The sequence below is a fragment of the Tiliqua scincoides genome, chromosome 4 (assembly GCF_035046505.1).
Source record: "Tiliqua scincoides isolate rTilSci1 chromosome 4, rTilSci1.hap2, whole genome shotgun sequence".
Taxonomy (NCBI): domain Eukaryota; kingdom Metazoa; phylum Chordata; class Lepidosauria; order Squamata; family Scincidae; genus Tiliqua; species Tiliqua scincoides.
The window spans coordinates 224,446,290-224,464,635 of NC_089824.1; the positions used below are offsets into that span (position 1 = coordinate 224,446,290).

The 18,346-nt window shown below is 56.3% G+C and overlaps 1 protein-coding gene across 5 annotated transcripts; it reads right to left on the reverse strand.

The window, feature by feature from the left end:
- Window positions 1-1,357: 1,357 nt before the first annotated feature.
- On the reverse strand, window positions 1,358-13,146 carry PCIF1 (phosphorylated CTD interacting factor 1). 5 transcript variants are annotated; one of them, XM_066626453.1, is made up of 16 exons: window positions 13,079-13,146; window positions 11,094-11,232; window positions 10,828-10,952; window positions 10,448-10,585; window positions 8,300-8,427; window positions 8,002-8,156; window positions 7,757-7,904; window positions 7,560-7,643; window positions 7,244-7,343; window positions 4,415-4,577; window positions 4,010-4,182; window positions 3,753-3,839; window positions 3,413-3,597; window positions 3,111-3,204; window positions 2,829-3,004; window positions 1,358-2,371 (listed from the first exon to the last, which is right to left on the reverse strand). In XM_066626453.1, exons 2-16 carry the CDS (start codon window positions 11,215-11,217, stop codon window positions 2,122-2,124), a joined length of 2,130 nt encoding a protein of 709 aa, XP_066482550.1. In that variant the 5' UTR covers window positions 11,218-11,232; window positions 13,079-13,146; the 3' UTR covers window positions 1,358-2,121. The 5 variants fall into 5 exon arrangements, with proteins under 5 accessions (XP_066482550.1, XP_066482551.1, XP_066482552.1 ...); XM_066626454.1 differs by lacking the exon at window positions 13,079-13,146 and adding an exon at window positions 12,605-12,701 and having other exon boundaries at window positions 4,010-4,179; XM_066626455.1 differs by lacking the exon at window positions 13,079-13,146 and adding an exon at window positions 12,605-12,701 and having other exon boundaries at window positions 1,358-2,319.
- Window positions 13,147-18,346: the final 5,200 nt, after the last annotated feature.

Here is an 18,346-nt window from a genome sequence, read left to right on the forward strand (position 1 = left end):
TTGTTCCATTTTTTCACAGGTCACATCCTAACATCTTCGCTTCAACACCACGACTTGACACTTGTGCAGTACTTCTGGAACACATAAAGCACTGTGCCTGTGTTTTCTTACTAGTGTCCTCACCAACGTGCTATTCACAGACTGCAGCTGGGAAGACTGAGGCTGGGAGGGAACTGCTCGCCTAAGATCACCTGGTGCAAAGATCTGGCAAGGGCCAGACCTGGACTGGACTGGGAATCGGGCATGAACCAGTTCTTCTGGACGAGGGAGACAGTAGAAGGGGGGGCAGAGGGGCTGCCTTTCAATGACCTCATCACCTCACTCTTCCAACAGCACTGCTGGGGCCCATCCGCTTCCACATTGCCGAGGCTTGTGCCTCTGAAGGAACTGGAAAGCACCTCTCTAAAGGGAGTGTTTACCCATCAGAGGCTTTTCCCAACTCCTTGAACCCCTCCCACCCCCAAAGCTGTTCTGACCATCTCCCCTAAAGCCAGTGGAAGCAAATGCTTCTATGGTTGATATGGTTGGCCCTAAAAAGCCCAGCAGCACAGTGGTGCTTACTGGTTACAGACTTGCAAAACCACCTGGGGGGGAGGGCCTCCTAGAAGGTGGACTGCAACCTCACTAAAGCCTGGTTCACCTATACAACAGAATTAAGTTGTGAACACATGATGGGGGAGGGGATGAGAAGGATCGACACCAACTTCAGTCTCCAGTTGGGGTGTCACCTGGAACACCTCCCTCCCACCTCAGGGAGAAAGGTTCTACTGCAATCATCCTCCCTGTCTTCCTGTTACAGGGTCATATTTTTTCTTTGGGAAGCACTCAAAAGAAGGAAACTACCCCATTCTGAAGTCTGCAGGGATACAGGCCATTCTGCCACTGCACTCCCCTGAACCAGTAGATCAGGCTGCAGATCACAAGGCTCGGGGGAGGCGGAGACAGACAGAAGTGTGGCACACAAGACTGTCAGGTGAAGCAGATGTTTTTGAGCTGAAGGCAGAGGGTGCCCCACTGTTGAGGGGGCACAAAAGCATTTGACAAATGCTTATTTTGTTACAGCACAATCCTGTCCTTATCTACTCAGATGTAAACCCCACGGAGTTCAGTGGGACTCACTCCCAAGAAAATGTGCACAGCACTGCAATCCTGGTCTCTGGGGAGGCTCCAAGCCAGTCCTGTGGCCCCTGCTGGGCATATGAACAGAGCCCCCTCCCCATCACCCCCTTTCTTGGGTTTCTCACACTGCAGAGACCGCCCCCTGGCTTTGAGTGACAGTTTCTGTTGCTTGTCCCAGGCCTGCGGTGGCTCCTGGCCCCGGCCCAGGCTCACATACCAGACCCACTAAGGCCACGACTTGTACACGGAAATGCTGGCTTTTAATGTTCCTAGGAACCAGGAAACAAAATCAAAAATAGACTTTTCTTTGCGGTTTTGATAAAAGTAATAAAATGGTTAGCGCTGTTAAATTAAAAAAAAGACCCAAAGTTCTCCAAGAAAGCCTGGACCTTCAGATAGAAACCATGACGACTACAAAATGACGGCTAAGACCTCTGTACACACACAAAAAAGCTCCTTTGCTCTGCGGCTGACAGTCATCGACTTCAGTGAGAACACGCAACTGGGACAACTTGGGAGAAACCAGGAAAAGGCAACAAGACGGCCTTCGGGAGCCGAGTTGTGACACGGACACGTATTTACATGGCAGGCACGCTGCTGGGCCGCAGCCACCCCGTGGCGCAGTGCAGCCTGCCTCCCCTCTCCCTTGCCCCCACAGCCTGCTGCAAGGCTGCACCAGTCTGCCCCTGCCTCAGCAGCCCACCAGCCCTTCCCCTCCTGCTGTTCCCCAACCCGCCTGATGCCAGCGGGCTCCTTCTAGGAGAGGGAGGCTCTATTGGGAAGGTGCAGTAGGCACCACCTGGATCCGTGTGTTGCCCCAAGGAGTTGAGCAGCCTCCCCGGGGGGCATGTGACCCCCCAACCCAAGGCCTGCAGCCCTGGAGAGGACGGTGGCTGCAGTGCCCATCTCTGCCCTCAGCGTGCCAGGGTCAGCTGCTGCCTCGGAGCAGAGTCTGTCTCCACCACTGCCGGAGGCCCGTAGGATCAGCCAACCCAGTGTCTGTTAGTGCGGGGTTGTCTCTCGGCTGGTGCTCTGCTCCCGAGCTGTCTCTCGATCCTTGTCTGGAGCAGAGGAAGAAGAGGAGGCGGTGGTGGCGGCAGCAGCGGCTGCAGCAAGAGTCCGTCCCGAGTGCTTATAGGCTGCGATGAGCTCCTGCAGCCGCTCTGGTGTGGGTTCCCACTTGGTAAAGCCAGAGTGGTTCTGAAGGAAGAGGACAGCAGTGCTGTGGACGGCCTTGTAGTACATCTCCTCCCTGCAACGGAAGGCAGAGGCTCCAGGTCAGCCTGACCCCACTGCTGGGCACCAAGTCCCAAGTGTGGCTGACAGACAGCCCAGGCAGCTGGGGGGGGGGGCTGGTGTCCCACTCAGCAGCTCTGCAGTAAGGCCAGCCAGGCGCCCCCTGGTGATTCACAAACGGAAGCTGCAACAGTGCGCCCTGGACATCAAGGAGCAGCACTTCCCAACTCCGGGTCCGGGCAGCTTGCCCAGGCTGGCCGTTTCTCTCCAGAGTTCACGATATGCTGCTTGGAAGGGTTCGGCTGCCTCACTCCAAGGGACGATTGCCCATCCCAGAGCGTCAGGGCTCAGGTGAGAAAGCGAGGGGAAGACCACGCCTGGTCCGCCCACCCCCTTAGTAGTTCAAAGACAGCTGCTGAAGGAGATTCAGAGGAGCCCTGCCTGTGGCCGCCTGGCCAGGGGGTTCCACTTACTTTTTGCAGATGTGCTGGGAGCCGCTGCGGTACTCATGGTCAAAGGCTGGAAGGCTGAGCTGATGGCGCTTGAACCTGCTCTGCTCCATGCGCGTCAGGGCCGGGGTGGGGGGATCCCGCCATTCTGGGATGAAGACGATGAAGGACAGGGGCTCATTGGATGTCTCCAGTAGTTTCTAGGGCAAGAGGGGAACAGGCCCATTCTCACCCGTGGCCCGGCTGGCAGCTGCCTGGCAGTCACGCAGGACCAGTAGCAAAGCCACACCAAGGAAGGGAGCGTACCTCAAAGTGAGACACCATGGCATCCATCAGCTCCTCACAGAATGGAGGGTTTGCCTCAAATGAGCCGCTAATGGGGAAGAAATCCAGGCAGGGACTGAAGGGAAGAAGGAGGAGGCAGGCAGGGCCAGTGAGGACCGAGGCAGCACCTGGAAAGCCCCCCAGCTCCTCCCAAGCCCCTCCTCCAGCACACAGCAAGCCAGACTATTCCTCCATGCATGGTCGGCCCCTCCCTCCCTCCCCCTCTGGCCCTGCGCCCCCAAGCAGCACACCGACCCCCTCGCTCATCCTCGGCAGGCACTCACCCTCGTGACCCAAAATAGCCGTCTGTGTCTGGAAAGGCCGAACAGTATTGCTTGAAGTAGCAGTTCAGGGGGGAGGCAAAGCACTCAAAGCTCACGCCAAAGAGTTTGTGAAGGGCTTCAAAGATGTGGACCGGAAGTGCTCCCTGCAAACCAGTCCCTTCGTAGAGGCCAACGCCAAACATCATCTGAGAAGAGAGCAGCCCCATGAGTTGCATGGCTCCCTCCCGCAGCTCATGAACCACCACCCAGGGAACCTTCAAAGCAACTGCTCCCCAGGACACCATCGTGCCCAGACACTGATGCTGCAGCAGCAGCCCAAACCCAGCAGGACCGCCCGTACCTGGTACCTGCGCAGAAGGCACCAGACCCTCGGCAGGAACCGCTCAAAGCCCGGGTCGTCGATGCAGCTGTAGCGGTAGAGCAGCCACTGCAAGAAGAGTCAGAGGTGCTCAGGCCGGGTGAGCACGCCCCAAAAGGATCCCCCCTCACCACAACCCCTGCTGCCCACCTCACTGGGGGACCTCCAAGCATTCCCCTCCCTACTGTCCACAGTCACGCAACAGAGCCCCCAGAGCAGGCCCCTCCCCTGCCACCTACCAGCTTGCTGAAGTAGCTGCGGCTGACCTTCACCATCTCGCCCTTGTAGCGCACACAGACCACGTTGTTCTCCACATGCATCTCCACACCCGGCAGGGGTGGTGAAGGGGTGGCCAGCCTCACTGGGTAGCAGTAGACCAGCCGGTCCTGCAGCTCTGCTGCCTCCACCTCTGCTGCAAAGGGGGCACATCGCATCAGTCTCATGCAGGCTCTGCCTGCTCCGCACGAGACAAGCCGTGCCAAGCCAAAGGCCACTCTCCTTCGGCAGCAGAAACAGTGAAGGCACCCTGGTTGCAGACTATACACCCCAAGGCGGAACAGCAGCTGCCTCAGCCTCCTTGTCCCCAAAGGAGCTGCTGCCACAGAGACTCCATATCCACCCCCAATTCTCCTGCCTGCACCTACCGGATATGTTGTGCTCCTTAAGGATCGCCAGGTGCTTCTCGCGAATGCGCTTGACGTACTCCAGGGAGATGTGATAGATCTTGCTGCAAATGCCCTCTACGGAGTCCTTGGCTGCAGCAGACACATGTGGGCCACACTGCTTGCGCAGGTGCTCCAGGCGGTCCTATGGAGTCAGAGAAAGGGGCTATGACATATTGCCAGCAGCCAGTCGGTTGGCTGGCCAGCCAGAGCACCTTCAGGTTCTCAGGTCAAGCTGAGGAGGGTGGCAGGCACCCATAGGGAAGCCTATGCAGCCAACACCTCCTGAGTTGGGTCAGTCAGACTCCACTTTGCTAGGTACTGCCTACACCAGCTAGGAGTGCCTCCTTGGGGGGCTTGGCTGGTGTCCACCCACCCACTCTATTTCCCAGACTGAGCCAGAGGAGCTGCCAGGAACTCATCCGGATTTTCAGGAACGCCAACAGCCCCAGAGAATGATTTACGCTCACCCTGCAACTAGAAAAGTTGAAGGAGAAAACAGTGCAGCTGAGATGGATGGAGATGTTCGAGGTATTGCTGGGGTGCTGTCAGCGAACCATTTCTGGGCCACTCCCCTTAAGGGGGAATGGCCAGTCTGGTTCCCCTGGTGGGCTGTGACCCACCAGTTTAGGAATGGCTGCTCTAGACCAGCAATTTTCAACCGTTTTCATCTCAGGGCACACTGACAAGGTACTAAAATTGTCAAGGCACATCACCAGCTTTTTGATAACTGACAAAGCACACTATATTGCTAGTGTGTTCACATCCTTGATTAGTCTTAATAATAAATGACCTTCCTCCAAATTCCCACAGCATACCTGCAGATCATTTGTGGCCCACCAGGGTGCTGTGGCACAGTGGTTGAAAGTCGCTGCTCTAGACCAATGCGTAAAGCACAGTAGCATGAGCAAGAATGAGCAAGACAGACTAGAGCTGTTGGTACAGGAAGGCAGCTAAAATCTAACAGGCACTGCTGAAACCTGGGAGGGGCGAGATGCAGGAGCACAACAAGGTAAGTGAAAGGCAGAACTTGGCCAAAAAGGCAGCGTGGGGAAGTAGCGCTGTGTATTAAGGCAGGTGAGCAGGAAACGCTGGATGGCAGCGTTGGGGTAAAAATACAAGGGGAAGGAAGGGGTGGAGAGAAAGGTGTGGAAGTCCTTGACAGGCCGCCCCGTCAGAAGGAAGACCTGAGTGATGCCAAATTTTCAGATGTGGGAATAGCGGGAGACTTTGTGTACCCAGATTTCTACAGGGAAAGGTTCTCTGCCAAGGATGAGAAGCCTCAGGTTCCTGACATGCCTTGCTGACGATTCTATACGCCAGCAGCACATGGAGGAATCTGGTGACTGGCTACCTTAGACCTTAGCCAGGTGGCTCTGCTTTTGAGCAGAGTTCTTTGGATTGGGGGTGAATGAAGGCAGCCCAGGCGCTGACAGCACCAAGGGATCCAATACAATCCTGGTAGCAAGTCCCACACCGAATGGATGGGACCAGATCAAGGACAGGGCCAGAAGAGGGAGGCAGCACAGATCTCAGAAGGCTGGGAGCAGCTGTCTCCTACGGGAGGGAAGCCAGCCAACGCTCAACGAAGCCACACAGTTGAGCCTGTGGTGGAAAATGGGGGTGCCATACACTCCTCCCCCACAGGCACTTGAAGCCCAAGAGAAGACTACAGCCATAGAGCCTCAAACCTCAGAGAAGACTGCTTTCTCCCCACTGACCCCATGACGACATCCTTGTGGATAAAACCATGGAGAATGAGTGCAAAGATGCCTGCCTGCCTGTTTCCAGCGAGGACCATTAAATGGCTCCACACCAACATGGGAGGAGGAGCCTAATGTAGTGCAGGGGGCTCTGCCTCAAGTCAGGTGTTGCTCCGCATATTTATAAGAGGCCTAGATGAGGGTGCAAAGAAGATTTGCAGGTGACAAAATGGGGGGGGGGATAACTAGCACCCTGGAACGGCAGGTCAGGATTCGGAATGACTTCAAAAGTTGTCCCCAGTGGGCCCAGATTAGCACATGAAGTTCAAGAGACAAATGAAAGGTTCTGCACCGAGGCACAAAAAAGTACACAGCAGGGAGAGGGGGCTTGGGAACAGCTTACAGGAGCAAGATCTTGGCACCCCCGTGGACTGCAAACTGACCATGAGCCAGCAGCGTGATGCGTTGGAGGAAAAGCGAACACACTGCTGGCCTGCACCGGCAGAGACAGGGACTTCAGATCCCGAGAAGGAGCAGCTCAGCTCTCCTCTGCTCCAGTCAGACCGCACTGGGAATCTCGCGTCCAGTTTTGGGCACACTCTTTTAGGAGGGACAGTGGTGAGCTGGAGCAGGGTCCGGAAATGCAGCCCCACAAGGAACGCTTTAAGGAGCTTGCCTGCTGAGCCCGGGGGAGAGACGGAGCCTCCCTAATGCACTGGAAGAGCTGACCCACAGGAGAAGGGCAGGACTTGCTCCTCTCTGTGGTTCCTGAGGGCGGGAATGGACTGAAACCACACAACTCAGCTGCACATGCCAAAGCATTTCACAAGCGTGAGAGCTGCCTGGTGCTGGAGCAGCCTGCCTCCTGCAGCGATGGGCTCTCCTTCCTGGGAAGTCTCCAAGCAGAGGACAGAGGCTGCCTGGCAGGGAGGCTGCAGGCTACGTGTTGCAGGGATTGCACTGGATGACCTCTAAGCACCTTCCAGTTCCAAGATTCGGTGGGACTTCCAGCAGGCTACACAGACTCCAACTGAACTAGGAACACTTTCCCCAAACAAACCCTTACGCTCCACCCTCTCCTCCTCCCAGTGAAAGTCAGCCCACTGACCATGTAGTCTTCCTTGGAGGCTGAGTGGTCCCGCCGCAGCCAGCTGAAAGTGTCCTCCACATTCCACTTCACCACCTTCCTGCTGTCTGGAGAGGCACTCCTGCAGACACAGAGCACTTCCTTGAGACCGAGTGCTCACTTCTGCGGCATTCGAGACCTTTCCCTGCATTGCACGCGACTGCCCTGCAGCCCTGGCCAATCCACTTGGACTGCCAGCGAATTCCCGGCCCCTGCCCTGGGTCACCTTTGAAGCAGCCCCTCTAGTGACTCTCCCCTGAATGCTCCCCAATAACCCCCCCCCCCACAGGACACCAACCTGGATTCAATGAGTCTCTTGGCCGCCTCCGCGTACTTAAAGAGCAATCGCTTAGCTTCCTCCCGGAACTTGATTCTGGACAACCTGCAGAACATGCCCAGAGGAAGGAGGTGAGGGGGGCCTGGTAAGGAAGGCAAGGCCGCTCCTGGCCCCTGAGGGGCTCTGCCGCCACTCCACACCCATCTTCCTCCAATTACCTGATGGGAATGTCATTCATGATCTCTCTGAACATGGATGGAGACACGACTGGCTCACAGCTGCTGGGCAGCAAAGGATCTGTCCCCTTGTCCACCACCTTCCTTTCCAACATCCAGCGGTTGAAGGATTCTCGGGGGGGATCGATTCCTGGCAGGAACACAGAGCGTGGCCATCAGGGCCCAGGTTGGGGGCCCTGCAGGGGGCGCAGGGAATGAATGTCAGGTGGAGGGCAGAGACCACCAACCTTCTCGCTGCTGGCAGAGCTCCCGGTAATGCTGGCGCAGCTTCAGCATCAGTTGGGAGCGGAGAAGTTCCACCTCCGGGTGAGGGGTCAGCACCTCTGATGGGGCTCTCTGCTTCATAACAGCATTAGTCTGGACATCCAGGTCCCAGTACACCCTGCAGCAGCAACACACAGCCAGGAGACATCACAAGGCGCAGAGCCCAGCATGGGGACTGACAAGGCCCCCTCTCCCATGTGCTCCAGCAGCAGGGCAGGGACCCACTGAGCCATTTCTCCTGCCTCTGGGACTGTGACTCACTCAGTTGGTCGCAAAAGAGCTGTCTGCTTGTCTTCCAGAGAGACCCCCCACATCTTCAGCAGAGGAGTTCCAGGAGTGCTGGAGGAGTTGAGGGCTGGCTGAGCCGGGAGGTTTCCTGGCACATCCACCTAAAGGAGAGGAATATCACATTACACTGGAGGTGGGGGGGGGGGCAGAATGCCAGACTGTCAACCCACGACTTCGCCCCAATGCCAGGCTGCCCTCCTTTCACCCCACTGTTTCCCCATGTGACATCAGGAGACTCCGACACTGGTCTGTTCTCAGCGGCAGAGACAAAATGAAGCTGAGCTTCTATCTTTCCCAGCAGGTTCCTCCAACTCTCAAAGATAAGTGACCCTGCCCACTGCTTCCTGCCAAGGAGGCTACACTGTGGCTGCCCAAGTGCACCCTGAGGGCCTTAACTGCTCTGACTCGCTCACTGCCAAGGTGACTAGAGTGACCTCCTCACTTCCCTGGGAAGGATGCTAACTTGGTCCGACTCTCTTCCTGCGATCAAGGCTCTCTGCCCTTTGGAGCCCTCCAGTCATAGACTGCCAGCGCTGGAAGGAACCATGGGGATCATATATTCCAAGCCCCAGCTCAGTGCAGGCCACTGAAGTATCGTTGATGGGCAGCCATCCCAGGTTGTGCTTGAAAGCCTCCAGTGAGGGAGGCCACAGCTGCACAAGGCAGCAGACTGCTCCACTGCCAGGCTCCATCGCCATAAGGAATTTCTCCGCGTGTCTAGTCTAAACCCACTTTGTTGTAGTGTCAACCTGTTAGTCCTCATGTACCTTCAAAAGTAAGCCCAGCCCTTCTGAGCATAAACCCTTCCAATACTGAAAGAAGCCTCTCCTACTCTCTCCTCTCCTACTTCTCTTTTCCAAGCTGAACACACCAAACTCCTTTAAGCCATTTCTGCCCAACATTGCATATACGCAACAGGGATCAATGTGTATACCAGTGGCTGGGCAGAAATAGGTTAACAGTCCCTCTCAGGACTCCCCCCCCCCATCCTAACTGTCCTCCTCTGAACTTTTTCCAGCTTATCAAAGTTCTGGACACGACACTCCAAGCAAGGTCCGGCTGGTGGGACACAGAGCGGGATGCTGATCTTTCTGGCTCTGTTCCTGCAGTGCACTGCTGGCTCACGTTCAGCCTGTGGTCCATGAAGACTCCTTGATTATTGTGACACAGGCTGCCTCCAAGTCAGCTCTCTCTGCCCCCGTCCCCAGGCTTGCACCTCTGATTTTCTGTTCCTACACAGAAGGCCTTGCGTTGCTCTCCACTGAACGTCATCCAGCTGGTGTGAAGGAGCCTGTCTAGGCCACTGAGAATCCTGATTCAATCTTCAGGGAGCTAGCTGACCTCCCCACCAGCTTTTCCCTACCGTCCAGGTCCCTGTAGAACTGTTGGACAGTACAGGGCCCAAGACAGAGTCTTATGGTGGCCCTCCACTTGCTTCCCCCCCTTCTGGTGGACACAGAACCATGCGATGCACTCGCAAAGAACAGCTGTTCAGCCAGCTTTGAATCTGCTGAATGGGAGCACTGACTGGCACCCATTTCGCCATTTGATCCACATGGTTACCATGGGAGACACAGTCAAATGCTCTGCTGAAATATCGGAAGGCCACGTCCACGGCATTTGCCCGTCTGCCAGACCAGTCGTTTTGTCAAAAGAAGACTTACTGTTGGCCAGGTTACCCTACATGATTGCTGAGTAACACATTTTGCCAACACACATTTGGCTTCCTTGAACCTTACACCAATTCCTGGGCATAATTGGGGTGCTGCTTCTAAAAATGGAAACCATTTTGCCCTATCACGTCTAGTTTTGGAGACAAGGCATAGTCTCTTTACTGAATGGTTGAAGCAGCTTCCTCACGAAGAACCCTATGCCATATCTTCCTCGTGAGAAAGCTGCATGAACCATTCGCTGAGGCTATACTATATCTCCAAAACTAGATGTGATGGGGCAAAACGGATGCAATTTTTGGAATTGGCATCCCAAATTCATATATAACCATTAAAAAGTTTGGGGAAAACTTTTCTGACGCTCAATTTCGTAGGCCTGTGTGATCAGTGAGGTCTGCGACTCCTTCAGCCTGAACCAGAAACAAGTGCTCGACAGGGAAACAGAGCCTACCTTGGGCTTCTTGATGCTGTTGCCACTAGGCTGAACCTCCTCGGAAAGTCTCCGTTTCCGCACCTTACTTTCCACGGCAGCATCGCCCACTCCCCCTTCTGCAGGCACTGGGGCTGCGTTCAGACCCAGAGGGTCGGACTAAAGACACCCAGAGAAAGGAACAATTATGAGGTGGACGATGGGCTCTGCCATCACGCCCCAGATGCAGGCCTCGTGCCTCGGAAGGACCCTATCCATCCAAACATGTGTTGCCTGTCCAGATGCACATAGCATGGTGCTGGACCCCAGGGCAAACTGGTTGCAGGCAGCAAGGGGTGCTCCTATCTCCTCATGCCCCCAACTTCTGGTGCCTGAACAAGGCCAGCCAGTCAGCAACTCACAATGACGTCGTGCTGCCCTAGCAGGGGCATCTCCCAGAGCGACTGGTTGGTGAAACGGTTGAAATAGTAGGGACGATTCTCCCGCTTGCTCCAGCACTTCTCCCAGCCAGCCTGCACCAGCTCATCTGAGAGAGAACATGACAGTCAGGAATCAGAATATTGTGGAATGGGGAGACGGGGGGGGGCAATAGACAGATAGCTTGCCTGCTCCCCCCCCCCACAGGCAAGCAGCTCCCTCAGCTACACTCCCAACAAATGATAAATACCTGGCAAATCCTGCACCAGCCGAATCAGTTTGGGGGAGCTTGGTTGGTTTTGATGGGAGGTACCAGGAGAGTGGCTCATCAGAGCAGCTTCCTCCCTGGAGCTGCCGTGGTTCTCATTGGCCATTTTTCCACATTTGCACTAGAGGAAACACAAGGTAACAGCATCACTACATGCCCCTCCACAGTCAAGTCTGTGCCCAGCCCAAGAGAACCAGCCTGTTGGCCTGCACATCCTACTGAAACCTGCACACTGCCCTACCAGGGACCCAGTGCAACCCACCACCCCTTTCTGCTTACAAGAAACCACAAAACGGCACTGGACATGCTAGCACCAGGACAAGGTGCAACACGTTAAGCACAAGCATGCTTCCCAGCCCCATAAAGTGGCAGCAGGTCTAACCAGAAGAGGGGATCCCTCATCCTATTTATCCAACGAATGCTCTGGGGCCTTTAACTTCCTGCTCCCTCCAAGGCAGATCAGGGTCAAGAAGACTCCAGTGCCTTGCAGCAGATGGCACGTGCAAGCCACAAGGCACCACATGAGAAAATGATGACTACCAAGCTCTCTCTGTGGAAGATTCCACAGAGTTATTCCACAGAAATGACTACCAAGTTTCCTCTTTGAGTTATTGCTGGGGAGTTCACTGACCACTCCGCTCCAGAGTTTTTGCCCATCACAATTGGGCCAAGGACCACAAGGCACTGAAAGCACGTGGGAAAGCGCAGGCTCAGAACATTTGAAAACTCTGGAACATTCTCTTGCTCTGGCAGCCAAGCTCCAGGTGCTGCAGAAGGCAGGGAAGGGCACTTTCCCTTTTCCGTACTAGCCCTCGCTTGAACCTGCGAGTGGGTGCAGACGTGATGGGCGCGCACCCAGGACGCGGCCCAAGACCCCGCTAGCAGTCCAGCAGCTTCCAAAAGAAGCGGCCTGAACAACTGCTGCCAAGCTGGCCTTTGCTAGGAACTTGCCCAGCGGCTTGGGGAAGCTCCAACAGGCAGGCGTTCTGCAGCTCGGCTTCTGTGGGCGCTGCAACTGAGAGCCGGAGGCCGGGACCAGCGGAGGGACTTCTCCCGTCCAGCGGCCCTGTCCTGGGGAGCAGCTTCTTCAGGTCGCCTGCTCAGCACCGCGTCCCCCTTCCCGGGCAGTCCCTTCCCGCCAAGCGCAGGCCGGAAGAGAGCGAGGCAGCCCTGCGGGACAGGCGCACTGGGCGCAGCGGCTCTGGCTCCTGCAGGCCTCCCTGCTCCCGCTCCGCCAGCACTGCACAGCCCGCCTGCCAGGCGGGGCCTCTTCCTGCTTCGGCAGCGGGAGCGGGCGCTGCAGGTCCGGGTTCTGCCGGGGCCTCCAGAGAACCGCAGGCGCGCGCAGGCAGGCCAGGCCAGGCCAGGCGCCTCTGCTCCAGGGCCGCGCAGGCCAGCTGAGCGCCCGCGCTCCAGGCCGGTGCGAGTCCGGGGCGCCCTGGCGCAGGGCCTGGAACTGCGAGCGGGGCGCGGCGCAGGCGCGGGCTACGCACGGGGCTCGGCGGCGCGGGGCGGGTCCCTCCCGGGGCGGCGTCTCCGGCTCGGGGGCGCGCGCGGTCCGCGGAGCTGCCGGCGACTCAGGCCTGCGCGCGGCGCGGCTGGCGGGCGCTGGCGAGGGCGCGGGCGGGCCCGGAACGCGGGGCTGCAAGAGACGGGGCTGCAGGTGACTCCCGGGCGCGGCCTCCCTCGCGGAGCGGGGCGCCGGGCCTCCCTCCGGCCGGGGGGCGGCTCCGCGGCGCGCCTCCCTCCGCCCATCCGCCCGGCGGGCCCCTCCGCGGGCCGGACCCCTCCCGCAGCGGGGCGCGGGCGCGTGCCCGGCCGGGGGCGCGCGCGTTCCAAGATGGCGGCGGCGGCGGCCCCTCGTCAGCGCGGCGGCCGCCCCCCGCCAGGCCCCGCCCCGCCCGCGGGCGGGCGGCCGGGCGCGCGCGCGCGCTGAGGGAGGAGCCTCCGGCGCGGGCCGCCCTCACCTGCGCGCGGGGCCCGCGGGCCGCTCCGCTCCCCTCCGCAGTCCCGCCGCTGCCTCTCCGCGGCCGCCGCCGCCATCTTGTCTTCGGTCCGCGGCTGGCAGCGCAGGCGCCGCGCACGCCCCGCCCCGCTCCTGCGCACGCGCCCCGCCGCCCCGGCCCCGCCTCCGCCGGGCGCCTCCCGGGCTGAGCCGGGCCGGGCCGAGCCGGGCGGGGGCCGGGCGGTGTCGGCGGAGGCCCAGAGCTCGCCAGAGGCGCCTGCCTGCGCGGCCTGGAGCCCAGCGGGGCCCTGAAGGAGGCGCGCCGTCGAGGCCGGGGCCGCGGGCGGCTGCGTGCGCTCGGGCAGCCCTCCGGCCAGCTGACGCAGACGCGAGCCGGAGGCTGAGACCCCTCCCGGCCGGCCCCCGCCAGGCTTCCGGGCCTGCTGCAGCCCCCCGGCCAGTCTGCGGCTGCCTCCCGGGGCCGGACTCCGGCACTGCTGGCTGCAGGGCGCCCGGGACGCGCTTCGGCTCCCCGGTCTGCGGGCTCGGAAGCAGGCCCTCTGGCAAAGCCCCCTCCCGCTGCCTCCCGGGGCTCCGCACTGCTGCGACTCCCCTCGTCGCCCGTGCGCTCGCTTGGCAGGACGGAGCGCTCCTGCAGAGGACTTGTTCCCCGCTCGCATGGCGTCTCGTTCAGAATTACGTCTCGTAATGTCGAGACAAAGAATCCTGCGGGACGGACAGAGTGGAGAGAGACTCGCACAGCTCCAGAACCGGGGCACAGCCGCTGAAGCTGAGCGTTGGGAGGGTTAGGACGGGCAGAAGAAAATATGTCTTTACTCAGAGTGTGGTCGGTCTGTGGAACTCCTTGCCACAGGATGTGGTGATGGCGTCTGGCCTGGACGTCTTTAAAAGGGGATTGGACAAGTTTCTGGAGGAAAAACCCATTATGGGTTACAGGCCATGGTGTGTGTGCCACCTCCTGATTTTAGAAATGGGCTATGTCAGATGCCAGGGAGGGCACCAGGATGCAGGTCTCTTGTTATCTGGGGTGCTCCCTGGGGCATTTGGTGGGCCGCTGTGAGATACAGGAAGCTGGACTAGATGGGCCTATGGCCTGATCCAGTGGGGCTGTTATGTTTTGAAGGCCTGGGGCTCATTATGCCTGCTTTTTTTCTGCTACCCGATGCACTCCCTAAACATACCATTCTGTAGTCTGGGAGAGAGACCCACAGCCCTTCCCAGCACAAGGCTTCAATTCCCCAAGGGGGAAGTGCCACCCCAAGAAAATACTCCTTTGCCAGGGAGGAAGCAGGGTCCCAGCTGCACTCCAGTGGGCTGGCTGCTCACTGTGCACAGATCAAGGAAAGGAAGCTGGCAAGAAATGCAGAAGCCCAGGCAGCAGGAGAGGAAAACCAAAGCCAGGCTTGTCTTTTGCATAGCTGGCAAAAAGTGCCCATCAAAGAGGGCCATGGAAGGATAACAGGCGGAGTTTGAATCCTTGCACTCCAGTCAAGAGACGAGTTTGTCAAGCACTCGCCCACGACAGGAAGCATAAGAGGAATTTAGCCCCACACTTCAGTGCGCGTTTGCACACGCGCACACCCTGCCCCAAACTGGATGGAATACAAATATAGCCATATAGCTATATCCTGGAACACAGACTGCAAGCAGCAGCCCAGCAGAACAGAGCAGCCCTGTGGGTCTTGGGACTCCTGCCAGCTCTCTGTCTGCGCGTGGCTACGCACAGATCGGCTGCTTCCGCGCGTGTCCCATGTGGGGGAATGTGGGCATGCTGTCCTGTGATGAGTGTGCAATTGGTGATGAGGTTGCTGTGGCGCTATGGGAGGGGTTGGTGAGTTGTGCACGTTCCTGTGGACCTTTTCAAAGTTTCTGAAAGGCTCATGAGTCCAGACTTGCCCTTGCAGAAACCGTGCTGATTCTCCCTCTGCAAGGCTTGTTCTTCTTGGAGTTTCCAGATTTTATCTTTGATGAGGCTTTCCACCATCTTCCATCTACAAACTGCATTTGGCAGCTAGTTGCAGTACATCTACCCCAGGACTGACACCCCTGCCAGGGAGACGGCAGCACAGATGTTGAGAAGTGTGGCACAGGGCTCTACCTCTAGTCCCTCAAAGGGCACTTTGGTGATGGGAACCATCTTGAGAGAGCACTTAGCTCACAAAGGGAGCACTGTGCAAAAACAACCTTGCATCCCTCAGAACACGTATGGCAAGATAAGTTTACTCAGAATTGCAGGTATTCTGCCCCAGGAGGAGTCCAAAGACACCCAGTTGGAATCCCTTGGTTACCACCCCAACAGAGGAAGCAGAAATGAAGCATCCTGCATGGGGAAGCAAAGGAGGGAGGGAATCCCACACCACCAGACATTGGTGCTGCACCACTGTCTTGTGTCTGTCCCCCTTCTGACCCTTCAGGATTAGTATGTCATTGGTGGAAGTGACATAAAGCAGCAAGTGCTTTCCTGAGAATGCAGCAACCACTGAAATTACCTATGGCAAGCAATGAAATCATGCCATTTTTAGGCAGGCTATAAACATTTAAAATGAATAATTAGAAATAAAGTAAAACAAATAAATGAGAGGAAATGAAATTGAGAAACCAGCCTAATTCCACCAAATACATAAGAAGAGCCTCGCTGGATCAGGCCAAAGGCCCATCTACTCCAGCTTCCTGGATCTCACAGTGGCCCACCAAATGCTTCAGGGAGCACACAAGAAAACAAACACAACCTGCGTCCTGGTGCCCTCCCCTGCATCTGGCACTCAGAGGCAGCCTGCCTCTAAAATCTAGAGCCTACTATGACTTGTAACCCGTAATGAATTTTTTCTCCAGAAATTTGTCCAATCCCCTCTTAAAGGCATCCAGGCAAGATGCCATCACTACTTCCTGTGGCAAGGAGTTCCACAAACTAATTACGCACTGGATAAAGAAGTATTCTGTTTGTCCTCCCAGCACTCAACTTTAGTGGATGTCCCCTGGTTCTGGTGTTATGTGAGAGAGTAAAGAGCATCTCCCTATCCACTCTGTCCATCCCCTGCATAATTTTGTATGTCTCAATCATGTCCCGTCCCCCCCGACTCCTCTTTTCTAGACTGAAGAGGCCCAAACACTGTAGCCTTTCCTCTTAGGGAAGGTGCCCCAACCCAGTTATTTTAGTCACTCTCTTTTGCACCTTTTCCATCTCCATTATATCCTTTTTGAGATGTGGCGACCAGAACTGGTCACAATACTCCAGGTGTGGCCTAACCATGGATTTGTACAATGGCACTATAGTATTAGCTGTCTAATTCTCAATGCCTTTCCTAATGATCCCAAGCACGGAATTAGCCCTGTTCACTGCCGCCACACATTGGGTTGACACTTTCATCGAGCTGTCCACAAGGACCACAAGATCTCTCTCTTGATCTGTCAGACAGCTCAGAACCCATCAGCCTATATGTGAAGTTTTAGTTCTTTGCCCCAATGTGCAGGACTTTACAATTATACATTGAATTGCATCTGCCATTTTGCTGCCCAGTCTCCCAGTTGGAGAGATCCTTCTGGAGCTCTTCACAGTCTCTTCTGCTCTTTGCCACTCAGAAAAGTTTCATGTCATCTGCAAGCTTGTCCACCTTGCTGCGACCTGCTGTCTCCAGGTCGTTTATGAACAGGTTGAAAAGTACATGTCCCAGGACAGATCCTTGGGGCACTCCACTTTCCACCTCTCTCCATTTGTGAAAATTGTCCATTGACACCCACTCTCTGTTTCCTGGTCTTCAACCAGTTCTCAATCCAGGAGAGGACTGGTCCTCTAATTCCCTGACTGTGGAGTTTTTTTAGTAGCCTTTGGTGAGGGACCATGTCGAACGCCTTCTGAAAGTCCAGATATATAATGTCCACGGGTTCTCCCGGATCCACATACCTGTTGACCTCTTCAAAGAATTCTAAAAGGTTTGTGAGGCAAGACTTACCCTTACAGAAGCCAGGCTGATTCTCCCTCAGCAAGGCTTGTTCGTCTATGTGTTTTGAGATTCTGTCTTTGATGAGGCATTCCACCATCTTACCTGGAGCAGACGTGAGGCTGACTAGCCTATAGTTTCCCGGGTCCCCTCTCCTTCCTTTTTTAAAGATCAGTGTAAATTATCAGAAGTAAATTATCTCTGTAGCCTGCCTGCAAAAACCTCAACCCCCCGCCCCCAAAAAACCTTAAAATTTTCAACCCTACCCAATGCCCAGTTCAATTTAAGTTCTTATATTTAAGCCAATTTTGAATCCAACATGTTTTTTATTTGGGCTGGATTGAGATTCAAAGCTTCCCTCTAAACAGCATTGAAAACCGAGAATAACAGGAAGTGAGACTCCACTGTGTGGGTGGGGGGGGGGGGAGGAATCTGCAAAGTGAACAGCCCTTTCCAGTCAAGCAGTCGTTCACCTGTTATCACTAGAATCCACTGTTTAAAATTTCACCCCATCAGGACCCACCTAGCTTTACAAGACTAAAAAAAAAAGACTTATCAACTCAAGCCTCTTTTAACTATGGGGGGGGCTGCCTTCTGGAGCAGTTGTTGAGCTCCACGTGCATAGGATCAGGACCATTTTGCTAGCTTTGCACTCCCTTTCGCCTGACCTTCCACATGAACCAAGCCACATTTACTTACTTGTGAGTAAATGTGACCGCATGGCTTAATTTCACTTTCCATAAGGCTCAAACACATTCCTTAGCTTGAAGGAGGGGCTTCCTTCTCGGGTGTTTTGGGGGGACTGTGTTCATTGGATTGGGACCTTCTTGTGGTGTTGGATTCCTCTCAGCCTGCCCTTCGCAATGGACCAGGGCACGTACATCTACTCACAGATAAACTTGTGGAATTGCTCATTTTCACTGTCCATCGGGTTCCAGTGCATTTTGCTCCTCTCCGATCAGCTTGTCAGTTGCAGCTTTGCAACCAATCCAAGTAGGTCTCAACCCACAATTTGAGCAACCCTGTTCTAGGATTGTCACTTGTGTCTCTGCTGTCAGCTGTGTGGCCCAACCACAACTGAGTGACTGCCGCAACTCCTTTTGGTACAGCTGAGCGCAGTGAGCTCCTGCGCACTCTTGGGGAATGCCAGGCACTCCAGCCGTTGCTACAGCTGGTCAAACACTCACCGTAGTCCTTTTTGGTTCTTCCCAACTGTGCCATTGCCACAGGATGTGGGTGCTGTTCCTCTGCAGGGATCCACTGCAGCCCCGCCTCTGATAGGGAGAAGTCATGTCCCAAGCCACAATATGCTCTTGCCCCCTATGCTGTCT

Bases quoted from the DNA above. Each gene is read 5' to 3' on its own strand.
- PCIF1 (XM_066626453.1), bottom strand. From the start codon at position 11,217: ATGGCCAATGAGAACCACGGCAGCTCCAGGGAGGAAGCTGCTCTGATG. The intron at 7,644-7,756 runs GTAATTGGAGGA...CATGTTCTGCAG, and splicing joins ATGAATGACATTCCCATCAG to GTTGTCCAGAATCAAGTTCC. The intron at 2,372-2,828 runs GTAAGTGGAACC...CTTCCGTTGCAG, and splicing joins TCCCAGCACATCTGCAAAAA to GGAGGAGATGTACTACAAGG.